Genomic DNA, 18,495 nt, shown 5'->3' with positions numbered 1-18,495 from the left:
GAAAACAGGAAAAAGAGAGGGGGGGGGAAAAAGCCACTTAGCAGCATCCTGGTGGCTTGAATGAGTTATCCTTGCCGAAGCACTGAGATGAGAGATAATAAGGAATGTCTCACTGAGCTGGGATAATCTCATTCTCAGCAGCCTTCGTGTCACTTTTATAGCATTTCAGGTTTATTTTGGACTGTCTCAGGAGTGATGTTTTTCCTCTGGGTCAGTGCTTAAGGGCTTGCAGTGGTTTTAAATTCATAATGATCCTTGAGAAAGCTTAATTCCTGAGGATGGGAAATTATATTCCTTCTGAATGACACCTCTCTCCTAATTACCAGCTCCACTGTGGTTCCCTCCCTGTGTTCATGAGGGGAGCTGTCAGTGCCTGATTAAATGGGAAAAGCATTGGGCTTTAGGGAAAGATTTCAATGTGGGGCAGCTGCTACCCCAAGCCACGATGTCACCTCACAGTATTTCTGACCCAGGTCAGCAGGAGTTTAAATTAAATGTGTGGCTTTCTCGCTGGCTTTAGGGAGCCCCACTCCTGTGCTGATGCTGGTGGTGCCCAGCTCCTCCCAGGGTGAGTCTTGGAGGCTGTGGTTGCCCCTTGTAATGAGAAGCAAAGTTAATGAGCTGAAATAAAACTGAGAGTGTGTGTGGGTGTCAGGGTGACCTGAAATGTTTTCAGCTGGCCTTGGAGGCCAAGCGTGGTGTTGCTCACCCTCAGCCTGCTCTCCCCTGCAAGGAGGACAAGCTACTGTTTGCATTATTCAGGGAAACATTTGGATGGGATCTGTAGAGGCATCACATGGTCCTGCTCTGCAGTACAAGGTGGTCAGGATCTGCGCTAGCTGGAATCTCTTTTTGGGGGAATATGAGGATGAAAAATGGCCTCAAGTAATGTTTTGTCCAAAGCACTCCTTGCACAAGGCTCCTGTACTGCTTTATCCAGACTGACATGCTCTTACCAAGCTGTGGGCACTGCTCCTGCTGTTCCTTGGAGGAAGGCAGGCAGGGGTTGGCTTTTTGCAGCCCTTGCATAAACAGAGTGAGGAACAGATTTACACTTCTGCTTCCAAATCCCATCCCAAAGACAGGATGCATTTTCGTGTGATGGAGGGGGAAAGAAAACCTCTCCCTGATGCTTCTTGCAGATCATTTTTCCTTGAAGGCCAGTCTTGGAAGGAGGACTGGCCCATGTATCCCTGGCAAATACAAGCTCTGTTGGGCAAAGATATTTCAGGGGGATGGCAGAGGGAAGGGAGAGCAGTGCAGACAGCTGCCTGCAGCACAGCCATGGTGCTGCTGAGGACTTTCCTCCTCTCCCCGCTCTGCTGTCATGTGCTGAAATGCAATTTGAGGAGATGACAGCAGCAGCATAATTGGGGAGGCAGGAAAAGCAGCTCTTTTTTTTTCCTTTCAGGAAACCAGCAGGGTAGGGTGTTTTCATACCTCCTGTGCTGCTGGGATTTCCAGCTACAGATGAGCAAGACCTGGGAGCAGTAACTTGGCTAATGTAAATAGTTCATGCCCTCTCTGTAGATTGTTAAAGCAGAATCCTTTTGTAGTGGAGCAGGCTTCATTGTGTGTCAGCTGGGAGGTGCCCTTGGATCTGCCAGGACTAGCACAGACCAGCTCACAACAGCTGGAACGCACCTCTGCCTTGGACACAGTGTCTGGAGAGTGCTCCTCAGCTCAATGTGTTTGTGTTTATTTAGCAGCTTGTGGCTGTTCTTACCGACCCTCCAGCCCAGGTGGTTAAATAATCTGTCTGATATTGCAACACCCAGGAAGAGGATTTCTGTTCCACTGTGAGGACTCACCCAGTGTTGGACACAAGTGTGTTGACTAAGGGTGGGCACAGGATTCACTGCCTGAAGCAGTCTGTCCGTAGCAACTGCTCTGGGTGCAGCCTGTGTAACCTCCTGGCTGTGGTGGTTTTTGTAGTCCTGTGTCTGCGAAATGTTTGTTTGCTGTGGGGTGAGATTAGTGGGTACCTAACAGTCTCATTAATTGCAGGACTGTGGACCTGGAGAATTAATGTGCAGCTCTTCTTTCCTTGCTTTTTAGTTCATAATTCATTCATTTGTGAACTTCAGTAGTCTCAGAACGGACTCATGCTGGATGTGGAGCATCTCTAAATCCAGCCACAACTGAATTTCACTGTTTTCTGTTCTGATACAGTGGTACTTACCTCAAATGCAGCCTCTTTGCTTTTCTGCTGTTTTAACATACTCAAACTCCACAGTGGCCACTGCCACGTGACATGGATGAAGTCAGGCTGGACAACTGTCATGAGCCTGGAAGGCTGCCCTGGATTTTCACTGCTGAGAGTTTGCTGGGCTGGAATTGGCCACAAGGCTACACGTGGCTGTAAACAAAACTAAACCCAGTTTTACAAAGGGTGTTGCAGGCTGGCTGGAAAACCTTTTGGTAACTGGTCATCTGCGGTGCTGGAGCAGTAAGGATGTCATTGCAGTTCTTCCATGACAGTGCTTCTCCTGCAGCAATTGTTGGGTGCAAGAGGCAGCTTATTTTTCACTCTTTCCAGCAGAAATTGGTGCAGAGCATGGACTTGCTGCTCAGGTGTTGCGCCTGCCTTACAAGGTTTCTGTCGGTATTTTACTCTCAGTAGGTAAAGCCATTTAAGACTTATCACTGTGAGCTTGGCCTGTTGGCCCAGTCTGGCTCTAAACTGACTCTTGTATATATTAAACTCTTAATTGATTGTGTAAAAGCATCTCTCAAAGGCAGTGCCTGATCTTGGACTAGAAGCACGTGTAGTTTGAGTATTAGTCAGGTATCAGCTGTGGCTGCATAGTGTCAACTTAGGCTGCAATTTAAGATCTTCCTCCTTCTTGGAGTTTATTTTACCACCTTAATTCTGTTCTCCCAATTCCACCATGGAAGTGGCTATCTGGAGGGTATCTGACTGAATACTATAAAAACATTTTCCAGGGCATTTCCTTTCAAAGCTGTAAGAAATGCTGGAAGAGCTCAGTGTGAGAAGAGGAAGCAAGCTGTGGTATGGGAACATGACCATCCTTACCAGGTATTGCAGTGAAACCCTTCTGAACATGAAGCCACAGCTCCTGGCCACTGACCTTTGGATTTGTGGCAAGTGCATATGCTTAATGTGGCCCTAAAAAAGGGCATGGCTGTTGTAACCAGAATATGGGACCTGTGAAGTCATTCTTTTTGGAAATCACTCACTCTGGGATGTTTGACTCCTGGAAGGGTTGGTGGCAGGCTTTTAAGTCAATAGTTCTGAAAGTGCTGTGCAGGTTGACAGAGACCTTCTTTTTTGCCAAGGTGGGCTGCTGCACCTTGTGGGCCCCCTCAAGGTCAAGTCTCAGCTTTTGTGTTGTCAGCAGCTTTGTGAATGAGGTGAGGTGTGCTGTGCTTGAAAGCAATGTTTCTTGTGATAAGTTCAAGTCACATTTAAGATAAAATAAAAGACAAAAATACCCCCTTTCCTTCCACATTTTTTCCTGGTGGTGCATTATGCTTGTAATTTTTTCTGGAACCCAGCTTCCCAAGTGCAGCTTAGGTGTTTTCCAGAGTCAGTCTGATGGGCAGCTGCTCAACATCCAGGATGCCATCAGAGCCTATCAGTTCCTTCTGATTTTCAAGTCCTCTGGCTGCTACTAACTAACTGACTTTCTGATTTGCAGCCCTTCTGGTTTTGGTCTGATTATCCCTCGCTGCTCCTTTTCACAGCAGGTTGCTGGTTGTGTGCAGCCTGGTTCTCCCTGCTGTCAGTGCCCCTGCAAACAGGGCTGTGAGCTGAGCAGGCTGCAGGTTGCTCATCAGTGTGAATGTCAGTGCCACAGCCTGTCCCAGCAACCTTAAATCCCTTATTTCTGTTTCCTCTCCAGTGAAAACAGTGCTAAGATGGGAACCTGAATGCTCCTGAAAACGTGCATCCAGCTTGTTAGATAACTACTAAAAGGTTGCACTTGGATTTCTTTGTTAAGCTTTTTAAAGTGGCATTCAGGATCCCTTAAAAAAGAAAAGAAAAAAGGTAGGAAAACTACTAAGGATTTGGAGAGGAAATGCTCTGTCGTTTTTCCTGGAGGGATCTACGAAGTACAAGTACCAGAGGAGCACTCTGCTGTATATCCTGGGGCACACAGGGCATTTCTCCTGCTCTTTTCCACGTGGCTGCTGGCTTTATGGAAAAGAGAAGGCAGCTGCAATTAATGCTGTGTGGAGCTGTGGCAGGTATGTGCAGCACCTGGGGGTTTGTGGAGCCTCACTCTTTAAACCCACTGGTGTCTGAATCTTGGTGCTGTTCAGAGCAGCCCCTGGCCTTACCTGGAAGGGAAAGGACATGTGAGTTCAGGGAAAAGAAACTGGAAGTCAAACTCGCTCTGGAAGCAACAGAGCTGCAAATCACGTGGTTTCACATGCTCTTCCATTCATCCCCACCCTTATAGCACAAAATCAGAACAAATCACTTCTTTTAAATGATGGTTGGGGAGATAGGCTGTGAGCAGAGCAAGGCTGGGTTTATGTGTAGGTCTCTAGCCAAGTGTTGAGCTGCTGGTGTCTGAATTGTTGCATCAACGTGAAATGCCAAGCTGGCACCTGTGTTTGTGATGTGGGAGGGAGGTTTTGGATTTAAGGGATTACACTGGATGATCTTGCACATGCCAGAAGTCTGAGGCAGGCAGAGTACTGCCCTTTACAGGAACTAAGTTCAGGGTTGGCTCTTCTTCCTTCAAAGCCTTCATTTTCACTTCACTCTTAAAATGAGCTGCTCAAGGTAACGGCATTAACTCTCCTTTCCAACTAGAAGTTGTGGATTGAGTTTTTTTTTTTCAGGACTCAGTTGGATGGGGGGGGGGAATCACAGATCCAAAGCTTTCTACCTCTCACCTCTTGTGCAGAGAGTGGATTTTTGCATGCATCAAAACGAGGAGTCTCGTGCTGGTCAGAGAGGTGGGATGATACGGAGCCTTATTATTTGGCAAAGGGACTGATGGGGGTTGTGGGAAGGCACTGAAGTGTCCAGCAGTTGACCTTGATGCCAGTCACCAGGGAATAGCTCAAAGGAATGAAAAACTTTCTTTGAGTTGCCCAGTTTTGGAAAATGAATGCAGCTTCAAAACAGCTTACATTTTAGAGCTTACAGTCTTACATTTTAGAGAGTAGCTCACAGAGCAGATATTTTGCTAGGGAAATGCAAATGCTTTGTGGGTTTGGGGTAGAAAACTGGTGCCAATGTATGTGGCCAGCTGTTAGGTGAATTAGGTAAAATGGGGCACATTTTTCCTCTTGTACTTTCTGTTTCAGATAAAAATTGTGATTGGGTACTTCAAACAGTTATGATTAATAATTATGATACTGTGGCCTTGAGGGAATGAACTGCAAATAAGGTTGATCAGAAGTCTTGTAATGTACAGACAGCCAAGATATTTCCTGTAAAGTCCTGAGTGGACTTAGAAAATGGGGAAAAATCTATCTGGGGATTTGAAGCCAAGTAATCCCTAAATATCTGCTCTCTTAATTGCTCCTGAGTAAGCAATTTTCATTAGCCTGGAGCAGTGACAGAGAGATGTAGCCTGTCCTGTGTTAATCTGCAGCCTCTCTTTTTGGAGCATCTCCTGATGTGCTCTTGGTCACACTCCTGACTCTGCAGTTACCAGTGCTGAGCCTGGGAGGAAAGGACATCATTCCCTTCGGTGCTCTTCTCCTTGGGTAAGAGAGGGTGAGGAACAGGGAACTTTTGGGAGGTAACTGGAAGCTGTGATTGCTGCCAGATTCATTCCTCTTTTCCATCCTTATTCATGTCCTGCCCTGGAGCTGCTGGAGCCGGTTGCAGGCTGGTGTGGTTTTGGAAATAGTGGCTTCTCTGGTGGGATACTTTCGGAACTGTGTGTGTTGGGTGTCTTATCTGTCAGGGGAGGTGAACATTCAGGTTGGATTTACTTGCCACAAAACAGTTCTTGTGTTATATTGTCTTATGTTTTGTTGTGGTGAAACCAGTTCTGTGGCTTTCTGCCCCAGAAATGTTACCTGGCTCTTTATTGTTCACTTCAGCTTCTGTTCCTTGATTTTTCTCAGATCTCAGGAATCCTGTCTTCCTCTTCTCAGAGAGTGTACATGTTTAAAATAATTTGGTAAACCAAGCCAGCTGCTAATGTGGGAAACACTTCAAGAATACTTTATAACTCATCAGCCGTTTCTGTTATTAAATCATCTTCTGGTTTGTTGTTTCTCTTCAGCACATGCTATGGGTCCAAAAATTGGTGGCAGAGCTGTGTGGATGCTCTTGTCGTAAGTCTACTCCAGGTCTGTGCTCCTGAGAGGAGCTTTTGGCCAAACCTGTAATGCTGTCCCTGCCCGGCTCTGTGGGGTCCTGCGTGCCCCCACAGACGCACGGGTGGGTTCAGTGTTACAGTCGGTAGCAAAGAGTCGAGAAGGGCATTTGTGTGTGTTCTGCCAGGAGCATTTATTGCTGCTGCACTGTCGAAGGTTGCAGAGGCAAATACCAACATGACCCCGAAGCTCACAGTTTTATCCGGGGGCAGGGAAAAGGCAGGACCAGGGAACGGGGACCAATGGAGAAGCTCTGGGGGAGTGACGAGGGGGTAGAGGCGGACAGCCAACCCGGGAATCCAAACTGGGATAGATTAACATAACAGAACACTGCCTCCTGGGAGAAGCGTTTTTGGTCACCCTAGCATGAAGTGGTTCTTGTGGTACAAGGGAATTGTCTTACTGAAAACTCTCTGTCCCTTGTAATGTATGTTCACCGGCCACCACAAACCTGTAGCAGGTTGTGCTGCTGGAAACCAGGTGGTCTTTTCTGAGAGCCACAGCCCACACACTCCTGCCTTCAGAGGCCAGGGTAAAGCTTTTGGGCTGGAATCAATGTTTTTTTCCACTTTTCCCAGGCTTGGAACTGTGCAAACCTGCTGGCAGGAGCCCTGCTGCAGCCGCACGTGTTGACCTCTGGCTCCGTCCCTTTGCAGGGTGTGAGGCAGTGGCAGTAGCTGCCTTGTGCATAGCAAATAGGATTTGTTTGTGTCCAGCAGTTCTCGTTGGGCTTATGATCAGGGGATTTCTAATTTTCAGTTGGGATGATGCTGCTTAACACGATCAACCACTGCTAAACTCCTCCTGCTTTTGCTCAGTGCCTGTTACAAGGAGCAGCCCCCAGCAAAACATGAACCCTTTGAAATGTTTCAGTGAAATGCTTGACAGTAAGTCAGTCTGGTTTATTTCCTTTCTGCTATGCTTTTAAAATTTTTTTTAAGGACTGAATTTTTAGCTTTTCATTTTGCTGGTTGTCACAAGCCCTGCATTATTTAAGTAGCTTGTTTTAGGAGCTTGAAATGAGCCAGAAATTCACCTTGCTCGCAGGCTACCAGCAGACACGTTTGCTGCCCGCAGGCACAAAGTGGGAGTTGATGCTCTTCTGTCAGTGTAGGTGAGCAACAGTGGTGTTCTGTGGGGGGGAGAGGCTAAAACACAGTGATTTGATGTTGCTGACGTTTCTTTCAAGTTGCTCTTTTTTTTTTATCCCTCCCCCCTGTTCATTTGGGATCTCAGTTCCTACCTCCCCTGCTTTCTGTCTAGTCCTGTTGCCTTGAGCTGGAGCCAGACAAGAGCACTTTGAGTCTAGTCCCATCTTGAGTATGTGGGAGTTCAAGATTTCAAATGCTGTAAGTGAGGGGGGAAAATACATTACACTGTGCTGAGAAGAGGGGGGTCTTCCCTTGACTGTCAGTTTAAATTCCAGCACCATCTGAAGATGCTCATCACAGCACAAATATGGGGTGGAGGGAGCAGATTTGAGTTCTGCGCCAGTTACTGCAGTCCAGAAACGCCTTCATGTATCAGGAAATTAAATATATGCACAGCACCGATGGTGGCTATTTTTAGGTTAAGCTAAAAATATGTCATGTGGTGTTTGAAAGGATTTTGAATGGGTTTTGGAAATCCTTGTGTAAGCATTCTGTGTGCTCCTGAGACCTGCTTCACCTTGTAGCAGCTGATCCCTTACCTCATAGTAGTGGTTGGAAGCAATGGTATTGTGGATGATATTTTTGCATGTTTGAGGAGCTTGTCCCGGAAGTCCCTGTGACCTCAGCTGTCAGTCTGAGGTCTTGTCAGTTCAGAGAACTGTTAAACCCAAGTCCCTGACGGACTCTGGTTTTCCTGGTAGCAGATCTGTTAATGGCTGCTTCTCCTCTCAATTTGCTGTAGGAAAAACCATGATGGGGAGGATTTTGTTGTCTGCACAATGAAACAACGTGGGTGTGCAGTATCAGAGGGTGGTTGGGCACTGCCCAGGCTCCCCTGGGAATGATCACGGCCCCAAAGCTGCCAGAGCTCCAGGAGCATTTGGACAATGCTCTCAGGCACAGGGTGGGATTGTTGGGACGTCCTGTGCAGGGCCAGGAGTTGGACTCTGATCCTTGTGGGTCCCTTCCAACTCAGGATATTCTGTGACTGAGTTATGAGTATATGGAGTAATATAGAGGTGAAATTGGGTGGGACCACATCCTACAGCATGGTGGGTCTTCACTGCACAGTCAGCGGGTGTCTTAGAAGTCATGATGAGAATTTTGTGTCACCTGGATACTGTTATAGGGATTCAAGTCCCAAATCCAGCTTGATGTGTTGCAGTGCAGGTGGGAGCCTTTTAAGAAAAGAAGAAAAACTAAAAAGCTTGCAAAACGTTCATCTGACTGCTTTGCTATTCAAACAGCTCTAGTTTCCTATCCTTGGCTGTATTGTGGAAGAGCTGATGGGCATGTTAGAGCTTGCTTGTAGGTAGCTTTATTCTTTGCCTGTAGATAGGCACTGAAATCACTAAGGTAGTGTGGAATAACTTCTTTCCATCTGTCTTCCTTGCTTTTTTATTGTTGTTTATGTAGGGCAAGACCCCAGGGTGGCTTTGATCTTGTTACTTCACATTCTTGGCAGCCTGGTGCTATAAACATGAATAAACTTCTTATTCATGCCACTAGATGGAACTGGCCCATGCTTATGGATATTTGTTTAAACTTCAGCTCTGTATTGAGTATTGACAAAATGAATTGCTAGCTCTTGGTGGAAGCTTGGCTTTTACCCTCAAAGCAGGGCTTTATTAAGCTGCTTGGGGTTTTTATTCAGTCTGTTTTGAAGTAGGAGGAATTGCCAGTTCTTTCCAGGCTTGGGTTTTTTTGTTGTTGCCTTGACTGTGTATTACAGTTAATACTATTTATTATATTCTTGCTTTTAACACACTGAGTCTTTTGGTGATGTGTGCACACTTTCTTGTATGGAAGTGCAGACAGTTTTTCTATCCCAAATTTAATTTCAGGTTATTCCCTGTACCTCCTTCTCACTGCTGAATGTTGAAGCATGCATACAGAAACCAGAGTGGCCCCTAGAAAATACCACCTTATTCTTGTGGCTTATCCATCATTCTTGGATGTGAACAGCTGGGATTTAACCAGCATTGGACAAAGCACCATTTGAGCTATTTGGGAGAAGATTTTTTTTTTTTTTTTTTTTTTTTGGTGGCTGTGCTGAGCATTTGCAGTGTCACCCCACCCTCATATAGCCAGCCCTGCTAATGTACCACGGGTCCCTGGAGGGGAGAAATATCCAACCACTCAGCTTTGCTTGGAGCAGATCTGAGCAGACACCTGTCCAGCCCCTGTCTGCACCACTTGATGCTGCAAGGGCTGATTTGTGCCTTTCACAAATGTCCTTGTTCCTCCCCCGCCAGTCTCAGAGCGATCCTTTGCCGTGTTTGTTCAGTGACCTTGCCCACGGTGGGCCTATCCCTGCTTCTGTTTCTCCACCTTTTAAATGGCAAGAAGTGTGAATTGATTTTTATTTGCTAAAGGAGTCAGACAGCTAAGGATGGAAAGGTGCTATGCAGGACTAGGTGATTGCTATTCATGAGTACCAGGGAAAATACAACTGTAATAATGTGGATGTGACCTTTTAAAAAGGCCAGGGTTTGCACCACAAGTTTGCACTTACAGTGACCCAGCTCCTGAGCTGCAGCTCCAGCACCTGCCTGGGATGCTGGAACAGCACTTTCATGCCATTCTGGCAAATAAAGAAAGATTTGTTTCTCCTTATAAGGCAGAAAATGAAGAACATAGTGGAAACACCCCCAAAATCTTACTTTTCAGGTGTTTTCAAAGTACCAGTATGCCCATGAGAATCTCGGAGCTGCTTACTGGAAATAGGATGTGCTACTGAGGTATCAGGGCTCAAATACAGGCATAGTTGCATATTTGTGGTAATGCTAGTTAGAAGAGGCCTCTTGCTGTTCCCTCACCCAATTTCCCAGTCAAATTTGGACCATCAGCAGTGCAGGGACCAGGTGAGTGTGGCTGTTTGTAGCCAAACCTTGAAATCTTTGTGCTGGAGGTTCCTTCTGAAGAAGGTTCCTTCAGGCACTGAGCCCATGCTGCTAGGCTTTTTAAAGTGCTAAATGATACATTTAAAATATTATTATTGTATCTTGTACATCTGAACTGATTTCTTCATTTTACTGTCCTAGCTGCAAATCCTGTTCCCTGCAGAGGAGTTTAAGTAGAATTACTGAGGGGGAATTTATACTGCTCGTGTACTAGCAAACAGGATTTTATAGCAGACCCACCATTTTCTTCCAACTACTGCATCAGTAAATATTTAATAGTACAGATTCCTCTGTGCTGTGATAAGGAGAGTGATAAGAGTACTTTCCAATGAGAAAACCTCCTTTCTCCTTCCAGTGATCAAATTCTGCTTGGAGTTCCTGTATGTGTTCAGTCTCTCTGTTAGAGTGGGAATTGAGAGCTATAAGCTGACAGAGCATAAAATGGAAACCTCCTGTTTAGTTTGCAGTGATTCCTCTGGCCCCCTAATCCTGTTTGGGAGCCTCTGGCCGATTAATTGTGCCTCTCTGAGAACAGGTGGGGGTAGCAAAGTTTAGTTCCAAAAAGCCCAGTCCTGTGAAGGCACCTGATTCCTGTCATGCTCTCCTTTTGCTGTGAGAGCAGATGGTGTTTCCTGGAATTTGTACCAAACCCTCGCTGTAAATCAAGGAAATCTCTTCTTTAAAATAGCAGATGGTGGTAAGGAAGTGTTCTCTGGAATGTGACTCGTTCCTGTGCTGGTTCACAGAGCAGGCACAAAGCACACACTGACACTGCCCTGCCTGGGGTGCAGCTTCCTTCTGACATGCCAATAACATGGGGGTTGTGCAAGTGAGCTTGGAGCATCTCTGGTGGCTCTGAAGTTGTGCCTCAGCTTGGCAGCATGCAGGGAATTCAGGCTGGGGTGGTGGTATCCCTGTTGGCTGTTCCCCTCAGGGCTGTGTGTGACTTCCCTGGCATTAAGTGCAACAGGGGTGGTTGTAGTGACATCATCTGGGGTGTGTGAGATGCAGGTTGATGTGGGGATGCCCTGGGACAGCGCAGGCAAGGGGATTTTGCCCTTCTCACCACCTGATGGTGGCAGAGACACCACTGTGTGCATTGGTGCATTGGATTTTGGTTGGAAACAAGAGAAGATCCACATATTGGGAGGGTTTGAGTCCTGCTTGGATAGAATTGCATCTCTCTTCCTTTTCTGTGGTTGCATAGCTGTAAGAATTCTCATGTCTCCTCCAGAGATTTCTCAGGCCTGATTGCACTCTTCAGTCGACTGTCGTAACTTTTGGAACACAAGATAACAACATATCTCCTTTCAGGTACTGAGACAGGCGTACAGAAAAATACTGTGGAGAGACTGCTGGGAGAGCCAGGAGAACCCCTAGCAACTATATCTTGGGAAAACCCCTTTAGGGTGAATCTGAGTTTGCCTGACTCCCTCGTGGTTTTATTTTATCTTCCAGTTCCTCATGTGAGCCTGACTGCCATGCTGAGGCATTGACACTCTGGGGTGCAGCTGTTTAAAATGGCAGAGAGAGGTGGGAATGAAGAAGTGATTAACTTGAACAGCTTCAGCAATCACAGAGGGAAGGGTGAGTACTGATTTGTGCCTGTTTCCAAAACACTCTTGTGAAACTCCTCCTGAGCAGCAGGATTCACAGAACTTCCAGGGAGCTGCTGGAGGTCTGTTCTGTCATGTCACACGCTGCTCTGTTACACTAACTTAGCCACCTACAGAAACTCTTTCATGTTATGCAGGCATGCAAAATATTTGGCTCTTGTCTTTCTCATGTTGTACTGCCTCAAGGGAGATTGCTGACTTCTTGGGAACACTGTGTAGAGGTGTTTCAGCAGATCCAAGGAGGATCCATCCTTCTGAGGACCCCATAGTAGAGAGGCTGCCCCTAAATTCGTGCCCTCATAGGGCTGCATGCATTGGCACCCATTCACTCACTCAGCCGTGGCATTCAAAGTGATGCTTTCTCTCTATGCCTGAAAGGTGATAAATGAACACTCATGCTAAAAAATAAGCTGAAACATGTCTAATTTTAGGGAAAGCATAGTTGTATGTTCTCTGTGCAGTACAGAAACCCTCTGTTCCTGCCTCGAATATCTCTCCTGTGTTCCAGCAGCTGTGTTGACTAGCATCTATATTTTATTCTTGACAAACCTTGAGGCACAAGGTTGTCATCTAATAGCCACAGGCCTTATCTCGGCCCTGCATAAGGTAGTCCTGCAAAGTCCCACTCTTTCAGAAGAGGATGAGTTGCACAGAGACTCTTATCTCTCTGCTAGAATGCCCTGCACATTGACAAAGAAAATGTAATGTCCCTGAGATACTGAAAGTCTAGGATTTCTCTGGAGAAGTATTCCCTACATGCCTTGTTTGTAATAACTTTTGCAGCAGCTTGACTGTGCTGGAGTTCAGGGTAGAAGATTCTTTGTGAGTGTCAGTGGCTGTCCCTGCAGTGCTGTTGTGATGAGCTGAAGCTGTGCAGGTGTTTTGCTGGAGGCTTAGGGACACAGGAGTGGCTGTAACAATGCCTTGCAGAAGAATTGGTGACCTCTGAATGCTTCTTCCTGCAGTGCAAATGGGAAAATTGCTTTCTCAGATGTTTCAGTGCTATATGTGCCCTGTAATTCCAGTTGTTTACCTTGAGCCAGCAGCTAACTTTAACTTTACTCACTGTTCTGCAGACTGGATAAACCACAGGGATGAAAGTCTTATCATGATATCGGATTCCTCAGATGAAGAATTGCCTTTGTTGCTGGAAATGCCAGAAAAGCAGCAGACTGAGGAAGATGATGATGATGTAGTCATCTTAGCGGAGGTAGGTTTTCATTCTTGTAGCTGCAGTGCTTTATTCATGGCCTGTATAGCCAAGTCTTGTGCAAATACCTGATGCATTCCTTTGAGTCCTGCCTGGTTACAGCAATCTACTTAGGATGTCTGAAATAATGGTGAAGTGATGGCATTTTTCTGGCTTAATTTAGTCGTATTTTGGGCATGGGAGGGGAGAACCAGGCTGTTAAACTACGCTGCGTAGTTTAAGTTCTACTTGATGAAGGTTGTAGCTCCCATAAAGTTGTCTGTCTGAATCCAGCAAGGTGGAGTGCTTTGCAAGAGGACTTGATCTTCCACTGAAGGTGTTTTCAAACCATGCGTTGTTTGATTTATATGCGTACTTTGTATGCGTTATATTCCTCTGTTATTTGTATTCATGTTGGGCTGTTGCAGGCACTTATGTTTTTGTAGCATTTCATATTTGTCTTGTATTAAGAATATATTGCACTTTACTGTTAAATTAACCAGAAGCACTGAGAAAATGGGTTGCAAAGCTGACCTTTCTGCTTCTTAGTTGAAAACAGCAGCAGAGAACACTCAGGCTCTGTTGGCATACAGCAGTCTGTCTGCCAGAGGCAAGAACAAGGCCAGAGATTAATGTTTTGAGCTTTGGTTCCTGCCTGTTTAAATAAATTGGTGAGAACACAAATATGTCATCAGTTAGTTGTTCCTTCCCAGACTGTTTTACTGGGAGGGAAGTGGGTTAGCTTAGTTGAAGTGAGCTTAGGAAATTATTCCATTTTGAAAGTCCTGTGCATCCCCAGTTCTGCCAAAGGTTCTTGTATCACCTGGGGACAGGCTGAGGACACAGATATGTGGGTTGCAGTTCTGTGCTTTATTATTTATCTGTGCTTGCTGAACAGGCTGTTTATCAGTTTCCCATCAGAAGTTTTCTTAGATGCAGAAGTATCTGGAGCAAAGATTCTAACATGCAGACAAGAATTCCTACTTTCTCCTGTGTGTGTCCATTTCAGACCCCAAAGCAACAGCAGCCTCTGCGTCCCAATGTCATCAGACCTGCTGCTCCATGGCAGGGGGCAAACACTGTGGGAGAAGGAGGATCTAAAAGTGCTGTGGAGCCTTTGATGAGCACAGACCTGCAGGATAAGCAGGATTCAGCTCTGCGCTGTGAGGGAGATGGGAATAACCTCATGGAGGAGAGCCATGCTGGACCAAGCAGGGATGAGAGTGTGGACGTTGCCCTTCAGCAGCCTGGACCATCTGAGATGAATGGCCCCAGCTCTGAACTTACAAGTAACCAGGAGCCTGGCCCAAGTTTGCTGCCACTGATCAAGATGAGTCCACAGCCTGCTAATAACGCAGAAACCATTAGTCTGGAGAATGCAGACCTTCCACCTCAACAGGAGGAAAAGATGGAAGCTCGGGAATGGCAAGGAGAGAACTTGGAGCCAGAGCAGAAACTTGAAGAAATAGCTGCTAAAACTACCATGGAGCAGGAGGAGATCCGGGAGAACAGCCAGCTGGAACCCCGGCACTTCCCACCACTGGAAGATGAGCCACAGGCTGTAGCAAAGGGTTGTGTTCCCCAGCAAGGGCAGCCAGAGGCAGACCCGGGATCTTTGAGGGCATATGGAGAGAAGGCTCCTGGGCCAGCCTTCCCCCGGCCAGAGCCGCAGCAGGACGGGATTCCAGGCCGTGCCTCCCCGCAGCCGGCACATCCCCCTGAGGAATCGGGTCAGCAGGCAGGGAGAGACAACGAGCAGCCGGGGCCCGCCTTCCCTGCACAGGGCTCACACGAACTTGGCTCAGGGGATGTGCCAGAACAGGGAGCTGCTGGGCAGGAGCAGGACCTCACTGCGCTGCTCATCAGAGAGACAGTAAGTATTCCCAGGGCTCCTCTGCCTCCTGTGTGCATGGTGTTTTCAGACAGGTTTTTCAAGGTGTGTAGAGTTTCACATGCTCAGAACACACAGCTGCAAATCCTCTTTGTTTGGCTGAGACAGCCGTGCACCAGGTGAGGAGCATGTGATGAACTGTCTTGGAAAATGTTGGTTTGAGGTGAAATAATCTGGGTCTGTTCCCTGAAAGGCCCTCTTGGATCTGCTAATCTGGTTTTGTCTGGTTGATTCCTAACCCAACGCTGTAGAGCTGGTTTAGGATTGGATACAAAGCTAAATGAGCAAAGCTGAGACACCAAATAGCGGCAGAATGCTACAGGGTGGAGTAGGAGTAGGGAAGTTGGAGACATGGCTGAGAGCCAGGGCTGCTTTTCAGCTCCTAAAGGAGTTTGGTCCGTGCCCATGTTAAGGCCACCATGGTGGCAAGGGGCAATGGTTGCCCTTGTGGTGTGGATTTCCAAGCAGCAGCACCAAGGAATAACTAGATACGCAGCATGAAGACTTGTGTATGTTAACTCCACGTGCTCCATATGTGAAGCTTAGCATGAGGGACATTGGCTATAACAACAGCCCCCAGGGAGGACACTCCTTATCCTTTGGTATATTCGGCAGCTTGGGCAGCATGGTGTATATATGATAAACAAAGCTAAATAAAAATGGGATGATTCATGTGTCTAATGTTTGCACACCCCTCCCCTTGATTGCCAGGGAGGAAGGCTCTCTTGCTGTCTTATTAAACATTTTTTCTTGCAAACAAGTATATTCTTATGTGCCTATATCTTCCACCACCACCCCATCCCCTCCAAGTCTTACTTCCACATCCCATATCTAATTCTACTTGGGAAAAGTGGAGTTGAGGAAAATATTTTTTTAAGTAGCAATCTAACATAATTCAGTTCTTTCCGAGTAAGACCTTGTTGATCAGTGCCTTTGAGATGGGTAAGAGGCTATTCTTGCATTGTCAGGGTTGCTTGACAACCCTGACCAGTCTAGTCCTGCAAAACAAAATACCACATGGTTGCAACTGGTTGCAGTGCTTGTACAGAAACCCCAGAGAGAGCAGCAAACACTGGGAGAGCCTTCACAGAAATGCCAGTAAAGGTTTGTTGTCTGTTCTGGTCTCATTTCTGGTGTGTCTGGGTTCACTGGGTGAGTGTACTTGTTGGTTTTTTTCCTTTTGCTTTGGAATGTTGTATTTCAGCACATAACTGGAACTCCTTGATGGGCATGCTGAAGGTAAACATTCACTTTCCTTGTGTTGTAGATCATTCCTACAGAGCCTGAATCTCTCGTTAGGCCACGTGCTCTTGGCTTTTCACATCACAACCCTCACTGTTCCTTTGAGATAGAGCTGCTAGCAGTCATCCTGTGGAGCAAGGCTGGATGGCTATAAATGATCTCTTGACCATTTTGCCCCAAGTCTCAGGATTGTGCTGGTTAATTACCTGTAAATCCCTGTCCTGGGTGCTATGTGTGTTACACAGCTCCTCTAATACCTACATAACCTTTAGCTTTTCCTCCTCTAGGAAGCAAGATTCCCAGATGTGAAGAAGGAATATATTGAAGAATTAATCATCATCAAGAACTGCTATGACTTAAATGTGTAAGTGTAGAGCCAAGAACTACAGTGTGTCATAAAACTGCAGCACTTTCCCATGTCCCCACCTGCCAGGGATACTGCTCTGGATCACATCTAGGCTGGGGCTCAGCACTGCCTTGATAGTGCCAAAGAGCACAGATTCTTTCTTTTTGTACTTCTAATAGAGCTGTTCTTAAGTCCTTTCTAATTCTATTGTGCTGTAGCTTCTCTGCTTTTAAGATGATTTGCTTATTTAAAGAATTACATATAATTTTGTTACCTATTACTAGGGCTCTTAAAAAGAGTGTCAGGATTAAGGTGTTAAGATGACTGCTATAAAACATAGTATGGAGGTGAGTTGATGAGTTTTGAGTTGGAAGAAATCATTCCCTCCTTCATTTCACTGGGTTTTGGATTCTTCCAGGTAAAGCCAACACTGCCTTGGAGTCCATTATTTAGTGTTATGATGTTGGCTTTTATCACCTTTACCTGCTCAAGTAGCAGTGGTGCTGTTTGAATTCTCTCACATCATTTTTGGGTGACAGAATAGAGCAAAGACATTTAAGGGCTGGTAGGATTGGTTCTAGAGGTGTGTTGAGGGACTGATTTTGGTCAAACTGAGCAGAAACATGAGCAAGAAAATGAAATAAAAGGAGTGGAAAATCAATGTGAGGACTTGCTTTACAAACTGCATTAACAGCTCAGGACTACCTTAATGTTCATCATACTGGAGATTTCTGGGAGTCATGTTGGAGTCAAAAGTTTAAAAAAGTGATTAACCTTATTGCTGAGTGGCATCATCTCCCTGCTCTTCTGGGTAGAGCTGGGCAGCGCAGCATTGTGTGTGCTGGCACCAGCAGCACCGAGAGGAGATGGTTTGAAGTAAATCACTTGTGACTGATGTCTGATGCTTGGTGGCCTCTCTCTCTCTCTCTGCAACTGTCTCTGTTATCTCCAGCTTGTCCAAACTGGTTACTGTGTGATACAAGAATGAGGAATAGGTGTTGGTTGTCAGAGTATTCACTTGTCTAAATCCAATGCCCTTTCCAGCTAACTAGAGCACTAATTAAGCAGCATTTAAGTGTGTGAGGCTTAGAATTAGTCATTGGGGCATAAATAAGTTAAATGATCAGGAACTAAGGATGATCCCATACACTGGGCATAGATTTCCTATTCTGCTGTTTGCCTGTGCTATGAAGTCGGGTCTCCAAAGAAAGGCTTCTTGATTAGAAAGTCAACAGACTAGAACTTCTTTCTGGACTTTGAAAAGTGCTTTCCCTGCAGTGGTGGAGCAGCTTTGGGGTGCCCACATCATGGACTGGGTGCACCTCAAGGTGGATGGTTGTGGTGGGGATGTAGAAGATAAACAGAGCCATTCCTGCGAGCAGTTGGGCTATTGAAGTTGTGCATCTGACTGCAGGACCCTCCCAGACTGTGTGAAAAAACTCGCGTTTGTGTCCTGTGGGGATTTAGAGAAGCCTGATGGAATTAAATCCCACTATTGGCTTCTGTCGGTCTTAATGTGTTCCTTCCCTTTTTGCTCCCGAAATCTCTTTTCTCCCATTGTGTGCCACAGACCCAGTGAGATGAAAAGGTGCTTCCAGGCTTCCCTGTAGGCCAGCTACAGTGTCTGCTCAGCGGTGCGTTACCCACTTACTGGATGATAAAGATTTCTTCTCCATATTTTTATTCCTTTAACCAAACTATCTTTTGAGTTGTCACTGCAGCTTTTGTGTGAGAACAAATGGGTCAAAGCACTGGTCAGCCTCGCTGGCAGGGTCTCTTTGATCTCCATGGTGTGTCAAGCTAAATCAGGCTTGAAATATAATAAATAAGGGTGGCTGGTTTTGG

At 46.1% G+C, this 18,495-nt stretch overlaps 1 protein-coding gene across 4 annotated transcripts in view; it reads left to right on the top strand.

Annotated features, from left to right (window-relative positions):
• The window catches only part of RNF216 (ring finger protein 216), a 78,115-nt gene that overhangs the window by 3,447 nt on the left and 56,173 nt on the right, over nucleotides 1-18,495 (top strand). For 2 of the 4 annotated variants that reach the window (XM_042037095.1, XM_042037094.1), the window contains 4 exons: nucleotides 11,825-11,953; nucleotides 13,059-13,192; nucleotides 14,181-15,044; nucleotides 16,592-16,668. In XM_042037095.1, coding sequence (XP_041893029.1) covers nucleotides 11,887-11,953; nucleotides 13,059-13,192; nucleotides 14,181-15,044; nucleotides 16,592-16,668 — 1,142 coding nt within the window. In that variant the 5' untranslated portion in view covers nucleotides 11,825-11,886. Of the gene's footprint in view, nucleotides 1-7,178; nucleotides 7,200-11,600; nucleotides 11,681-11,824; nucleotides 11,954-13,058; nucleotides 13,193-14,180; nucleotides 15,045-16,591; nucleotides 16,669-18,495 lie in introns of those variants that run through there. The other 2 variants (XM_042037096.1, XM_042037097.1) reach the window with 2 other exon arrangements.

The sequence above is a fragment of the Corvus kubaryi genome, unplaced genomic scaffold (genome assembly GCF_017639235.1).
Source record: "Corvus kubaryi isolate FWS band 111438036 unplaced genomic scaffold, C.kubaryi_AGA036_p1.0 37387, whole genome shotgun sequence".
NCBI lineage: Eukaryota > Metazoa > Chordata > Aves > Passeriformes > Corvidae > Corvus > Corvus kubaryi.
The sequence above is the reverse complement of the archived record's forward strand: the minus strand, read 5'-3'. Positions and strand labels throughout refer to the sequence as shown.